Source organism: Montipora foliosa, unplaced genomic scaffold, assembly GCF_036669935.1.
Source record: "Montipora foliosa isolate CH-2021 unplaced genomic scaffold, ASM3666993v2 scaffold_407, whole genome shotgun sequence".
NCBI lineage: Eukaryota > Metazoa > Cnidaria > Anthozoa > Scleractinia > Acroporidae > Montipora > Montipora foliosa.
Window position 1 is genome coordinate 545,001 of NW_027179709.1, and position 7,500 is coordinate 552,500.

The 7,500-nt window shown below is 41.1% G+C and overlaps 2 protein-coding genes across 2 annotated transcripts; one reads left to right on the plus strand and one right to left on the minus strand.

The window, feature by feature from the left end:
* Positions 1-2,556: 2,556 nt before the first annotated feature.
* Positions 2,557-3,873, plus strand: LOC137988121 (uncharacterized). Its single transcript, XM_068834176.1, has one exon. It carries the CDS (start codon positions 2,557-2,559, stop codon positions 3,871-3,873), a length of 1,317 nt encoding a protein of 438 aa, XP_068690277.1.
* A 3,080-nt stretch (positions 3,874-6,953) lies between these two features.
* LOC137988122 (uncharacterized) lies at positions 6,954-7,440 on the minus strand. The gene is made up of 2 exons (XM_068834177.1): positions 7,299-7,440; positions 6,954-7,210 (listed from the first exon to the last, which is right to left on the minus strand). Exons 1-2 carry the CDS (start codon positions 7,438-7,440, stop codon positions 6,954-6,956), a joined length of 399 nt encoding a protein of 132 aa, XP_068690278.1.
* Positions 7,441-7,500: the final 60 nt, after the last annotated feature.

A 7,500-nucleotide genomic window follows, 5' to 3' on the forward strand; every position in this document is an offset into this window, starting at 1 on the left:
GGGAATTATTCTGTGGCGAAATTTCACCCGAATGGACAACAGAGTTTGACAGTTGCTTTTCGAAGGCATCGCTTAACTTTCGGTTTTGGTGCGTCAACCATGCAAGCAGAGTTTCATAATAGCATAGTTAGTAGTTACTACTAACAGTTACTATGATAGTACTAATTCATGAAAGGAAACCCAGGTCATTAATTGAATGTTCCTTGTAAAGAAGCTGTAAGAAACTGAATTTGGTTTAATTTATTATTTTTGTTTAATTCCAGTTTGTGTTTTATCGTTTTTGAGAATTCGATTCCACCGTCGAATGTCTGAGCACATAATTGTGGAATGGGGAATGGTTTGGGGGGTGACCTGGAAGCGAATAAGTTGCAGGCAATAAAAAATGATCCTCGTGCCTCTGTTTTGCCCATCGAGTTCCTGAAAACGAGGTTGGTATATGAGTGTCCGAGAAAATGGCTTACTGGATTTAAAGGAAAATAGCCTAGCCTCAAATTCGTAGACACGTTGCGTTACACTCAAACAACTACACCATGATAAAACGTCCCACATGTAATTAGTGTAAAATCTTTGTATAGCGTGCGTAGCAATGTTTTATCGCTTCCATTTGATTGCCTTATATATCAAACCATTTGCAAGTTTTATGAGCTAGTACACTGGAATGAAAAAGAGAAAGAGTGTACTTTAGGTGATGACGGCCCCGGCTACTAAAACCATAGAATTGTATAGTTCTACTTAATTCGAGTTTAATTCACAAATTAAGTGATTACGTTCATTGACTATAGAGTCCCTCTCGGGGGTTGGTTGTTGTTCCCTTGTTCCCTTTAAAAATTTACTTGTGTTCCCTTGTTCCCAAAATTACTTTTAAACTTGTTCCCAGCTTTTTGATCCCTAAAATTGTTTATGTTCCTTTGTTCCCTAAGATATTTTGTCATTGTTCCCCTGTTCCCCAGTTCAAATTAGCCATGTTCCCTTGTTCTCCGAAACCCCTGGGAGGGACCCACTATATAAGCGGTAAATACCTAGTCAGCCTGTGTGATGTTATGGCTTAATTAAGCGTTATCCTTTTATGATATTTTGTTTCATATAGATCCCATTGAAAAACAAGACTTGGAAAAAAGTGTTTATAAGACAACTTAAAGGAAAACAGCATTTTTTTCTGTACTTGTGTGATAGTGCATTTTTCCAGCATTATCATGTTGCTTGCAAAGATCATGGGCCAGTTGTCTAGGGTTTTTTCCCTTAATGGATGACCTGTTAGGATTTTTGGATGGGTAACCTAGAGCATATGATCAATATTGAATGGGTGTTCGTCTAAAATATTATTACAAAGGTCGTGGGTTTTATACAGAAAACTCTCAACTTTCAGTGAGCCTGGTGATCAGTCCCTTTTATCTGAATGAATCCCTTGAAAATAGCCCCAATTTCATACAGGGGAATGTTAAACCGAGCTGTACGAAAAACATGTTGCTCTCATTAATGGGCATTAGTATAATTACATTGGTGATTATTGAAAATTCTCTGCGCTGATTGGTTGCTCTTGAGGTGATTGTTACGCGGTAATTTTTACGCGATAATGACCTGAGCGGTTTATTTTTTGTTTTTTTCAAAATGGCCTCCAGCTGTTTTTTTGAGGTAACAGACGAAGAAATTAGTTGTTTTAAAGAGAATGCCTATTTTTCAAATAATCAGCCATGTAATTATACTAAAACAATTATTCTTGTCGCCTTCGGCGAATAATTGGTAAATTCATTTATAAATTAAGGTGGCTATACTCTAATTGACAACAAAGTGATAATCGCACTTGAGCAGTTGCAAAGGAGCCTGAAAAAATCCTTCTTGAACGGGACTTGAACCAATGAACATGCGATTGAACTGCACCTGCTCTACTATCTGAGCTATGAAACCATCCAGGACAACCCGTTCTCGCTCTTGAATACGCGATTATCCTGAATTGTGAATTTTCTTTGAATTCACTATTATCGTTTGTGGTGAATTTAGAAGACGAAAAGCTTGATATGGATCATTGGAGATGGCCATATGTTTTCTTAAAAGAGAACCCAAGTGTATGGACAAAGGACTCGAACCTGGGAATGTTCATTGTTAACCTGTCACTTGACCACCACACCGCTAACTGTTCAGGGACAATATTTGAAACACTATTTGATAAAGTCGCAAAAAAGGTTGCTGTTATTCATCGTGGTGAAGTGCAATAATAATAAAGTATTCTCGTTTGTCTCACGATGAGGTCACTTGTGATGTAGATCGCGACGTTTCGACTGCATACTGCGAGTCTTTATCAGGCGATGATGTCGACTGGTTACGCGTCACCTTTTAAGCAGGATGCTCCGCTGTGACTGGTTGGTTTTCAGCAGCTGTTATTGGTGCATGTACCCTTAAGACCTATTGTGTCATGCGTTAACACCTTGGCATATGATTTATCTGCCTACTTAGCTAACATCTTATCTCCTTTAACAGGTAACTCGGGTTTCACGGTGACTAATTCAGCTCATTTTCGTATCTACCATTAGCGGCGAGACTATCCTAGACAACGAAATCATGGTGTCTTTCGACGTAGAGTCGCTGTTTACCAACGTTCCTATCGACGCCGCTGTACAAACCGCGCTACAGAAACTAGAGGACGACCCAAGCCTTGCGGACCGCACGACACTAACACCTGCTCAGATCGCTGACCTCCTGAATTTCGTATTGAGATCCACATACTTCCAGTATAACGGATCAATTTACGAACAATTAGAAGGAGCAGCCATGGGAAGCCCGGTCTCCGCTGTTATTGCTAACCTGTACATGGAGAGTTCTGAACAACAGGCAACTTCTACTTCGGCCTACAAACCTAGGATCTGGAAACGCTACGTTGACGACACTTTCACCATCCTGGATCGCGGAAACGTTGACAGCTTCTTACAGCATCTGAACAACCAGCAACCTTCCATTCGCTTCACCATGGAGACAGAGAACGACTACAAACTCGCTTTCCTTGACACCGCAGTTTCAAGAGAACCGGGCGGCCGCCTCACCACCAGCGGGAACAGGAAGCCTACGCACAGTGATCAGTACGTAGCGTATGATTCCCACCACCCGCAATCAGTAAAACGCGGTATTGTCAAGTGCCTCTACGAGCGCGCCAAACGTCTAGTCACAAAGCACTATGTTATCTCCAAGGAGAGGAACACCTGTCTTCTGTTCTTGTCTCTAATGGTTACCCTCTTTCTTTCTTGCAGAAAATCACCAAGACCAGGAAACCGAGTAGCAGTGCTGAGCCCACGATCGAAGTCTACTGAGGTTTTACACTATGTCAAAGGCCTATCCGAACAACTTCGCCGCTGCCTACAGCAACAAGGCATACGCGCTGTTTTCAAGTCGGAGACTACATTAAGATCACATCTAGTACGACCGAAAGACGCTGTCAAGCCGACTAAACAAGATGGCGTGGTTTACAGGATTCCCTGTGAATGCGGTAAAGTCTACATCGGCGAGACTGGAAGGTCTATGCAAGATAGAATCAAAGAACATAAGCGAGACATCCGACTTGCCCGTGCCCAGACCTCTGCCGTTTCAGAACACGCTAACGACACCGGGCACAACCCGCTTTGGAACGAAGTAAAGTTTATTGATCGTGATCCTCATTGGTACACACGCAGGGTCAAAGAGGCGATTCACATAAGACATCACCCTAACAACATCAATAGGGATAGTGAAATAGAAATTCCGGAAGCATGGATGCCCACGATCAAGAAACAGTACGACAGCGGACCGCCGAAGGAACAACACACCAAAACAGCGAGGATCGAAATGCAGCAATCACTGCTTCTGAAAACCAACCAATCACAGCGAAGCATCCTCCTTAAAAGGTGACGCGTAACCAGTCGACCTCGTCGTCTGATGAAGACTAGCAGTATGCAGTCAAAACGTCGCTATCTGCATCACAAGTGACCACATCGTGAGACAAACGAAAATACTTTATTATTACTTAGCTCTTATTAGCCCAGCAGGAGGTCTGTATGGGAGTGTTACGGTTGCCATATAGTTATTAGACCAAAGCTCTTTGGGTCAGAACAATGGGGCAACCGTAACACCTCACAATTATTCAAAATGAAAGTTTAGCAGATAAGCGATTTTAAATTCACATTTCTTGATATAAACGCTGTTTAAAAAACAAATTTGTTTGTAAACATAATTTCCTTCGGTTTAAACTGAAGTAGTAAGAGTGGAGGTTGCTTTAAGAAAGAAACGCGTGTGTACGCCGCAGAATTAACATGCAGCACGGGAGTTTTGGGCTTTCAGACTTTTAAACTCGCGTTTTGCATTTGTAAAAAGCTGCATTCACACGCTGAAATTTTAAACTAGTGAGCTTTTGACGTCACCAACCCTTGAGGTCCAATCGGTCAGTTTTGAACGTGAGTAATGGTTGACCTTGAAATCCAAAACCTACACTCAAAGTAAACGGCCATTGGATACAAGTCAAACCTCAATTTTTTGCCAGTCAGGTGTTAAGCAGACATTTTCAAAATCTGAAGAAAAAATGGAAGTGATTTTTTTTTTACATCACAGGGGCACTTTAAGATCATGCATGACAGGAGCCCATCATGACTATTCCCTATTTTCTCAAATCCCATAATACACCTCGTTTACCACCCAAAATTTGCATAGGCATTGTTTTTGATTTCTCTTGGGACATCTTATGCAAATTTTGGGGGGTAAACAAGATGTATTATGGGATTTGAGAAAAAACTCTTCATTTAACTCTCATTGCATGGGAGACCTATTTTCTCGTTTTGGCCCAGATGAAACAGATGAAATTCAGTAACGCAAAGAGACGACCTATAACATAAATTTTTTTTTTAGAAAAGTTGTTAATTTACGCGATTTGCATAAAGCATGGATGATGCATTCTTTTAAGAAACTAAATATTTTAAGCAAGAGCCGATACAACGTAGATTTGATTTTAGTGATGTACTATATTTCGGCTGGCCAAACCAGCCTTCTTCAGGTACAATGAGAGTTTACATTGAATTGCTTCTGTGCATATATATATATATATATATTTTTTTTTTTTTTTTTGAATTAACAAGGCTGGAAATCCAACGATGCAGTCCCAAGCTAGTAGGATCCGAAGGACACACAACGCTTTGCTAGAAATATTAAGTAATTTGAGTGTACAAATAGCGACAGCGAACTACTAGCAGAACCATTGAATGAAAAACATATTGCCGTGAGTGGGAATCGAACCCGCGTCCCCCTGGTTACTAGTTGGGTGTGCTAACCACTGCACCAACACGACAACCCTGCTGGAAACAGAGCAATCGGTGAGGTGATTGGTTAGCCGCGGGGTTCCCCGGCGTTTAACATTCAGGAACAGGACGTACATCGGATCATCCGAGGATGATTCACAGGCTACCAGCTAATAACAAATTATATTTTTGAATTAACAAGGCTGGAAATCCAAGTTACAACAACTGCAAGGGTCATTCGCACTATTCCCATATACCTATAACAATCACGTCAGTTTTAGGCCCCCCAGTTATAAAGAAAACCATGCACTTTGTTGCAGCTACTAGTATTCAGCACGTGGTGGGCGTGATAGGTTGTTAATTAAGGGTGATCATCTAGGGAATTAATTATAATTTTTCTCACCCTTTGTCTGACGTTATATAAATGGCCCACGTGGATGCAGCAGGAAACAAGCACAGAAAAATTCAAAGTCCATCTTCGCATCTTGGACAAGAAAAAGAAATCTAAATTTGTGCATTTCGAGCTCACGGATATTCCCAAATTTACGTTTGCCGAGGAACTGAAGGAGTACTTGCTTCAAAAGTACTCGAATTTGATGCAACCAGCTGAAAATACATCTTTTCAAATCGGGTACTTCATTGAAGGCCGGGGAAACAAAAAATTTCACGTAGTCGACGCCCGCACTTTACAGTCTGCGTATGACACGGAAGTGGATGGCCAAATAAACTTGTGGGTTGACCCACACGTTGAGATGTCTTCGTCAATGAAAAAAGAAAGCAATAAGAGGAAACGAGAGAAGCGTAAGTGCGGAATGAAACTCTTTTAACAATTCACTAACCTCTCATGTATCCATGTGCAATATCACGTTTATTAAACTTGTCGTTAAAATTTTTTTAAAGGCCTGACCTCTTCGAGTGAAGATGAAGGACACGAGGATGAAGTTTCAGAAAAACGAGCCAAAAATCCAAAGTGGATGGAAAGTTCAGTGCTTTACAGAAAAAACATGCGGGACGTTGGCCTGATTATAAATAAACTTCGTGCACGGGCAAATATGCTGGTATAAATAGATTACTCTCCTTCCCCAGTGAATTTGAATCAGAGAAGGCTTTTATCATGTAAACCATTAAATGAAGACTCACGCAAAATGCTACTAGAGCTCACAGGGTTCTTTTAAACAGGTTGTTGGCACACACCATTCTGAGGACGAACCTCCAAACGTACCCTATTTTAGATAGGGCACCCCAGCACAGAAAAAAACAGACCAGGGAACATCTATAGCTGAGACCGTGGCAGCGGCAGTAGCCGCATCCATGACGGCTTCGGGATCCCGGAATCAGCAACTACAGCCTAGCACATCGTATGACGTTAGTGCAGAGAAACGTATTTTACGTTATCAAAAAAGAAAGAAACCAGGAATCGACATTTGGATAAGTCTGTTTTGCTTATTTTTTTTCAGGTTGAAAAACGGGGACAGCTGATAAACCAGCTTAAGGACTTAAAACAGCTACTCGCTGACAACGTCCTCACTGAAGATGAATACCGCCAACAAAAGGAAAAAAATCCTACGAGAAATGGACACTGAGAAGTTGTTAGGTTTTCTTTTTCTGTTTAAGGATCGAAGAATGTAAAATGTAACATCGAGTAAACGGTGATAAAGTAGCAACAAAAGAGTGCATGTTACAAAGAGGTGCATGTATATTAGGTTAGATGTACTCAGCATGCTGGAAGTAAATATTGCAATCCTGACTTGTCACATGATGGAAGCTTTCAACAATAAAGGCTTCTGGGTTATCAGTGGCTTGAAAAACAACGTCATTTCTTCTTATGTGACCTTTTACTTTGCTGAAGAGTTCCTCTAGCGGATTGTAGTCAGGGCTGTAGGGTGGTAAATAAATCAGCAGTGCTCCGGTACCTTCAATAATATCCCTTACCCTTGGAACATGGTGAATAGCAGCCTTATCTGAAAACGATTACAAACAATTTTAACATTCCAAGTTGTGATAAACATGCACTTTCCGCAATTCGATGCCTTTTCCTTTCATACCTACCCATAACTACGATGGAGTTGAGGTTCATTCCATCAAAAGGCTGTAGCATAGGTACAAGGTCGTCTTGTAAAAACTGGATAAATTTGTCTCCATTCACACTTCCTCTCATTGTTGAGATACAACGGATGTCGCTTGAACCCATTACAGCTATTGCTGACACACGAGGAGCCCATGTCACGTATCTCTTGATGCAAGCGCGGGT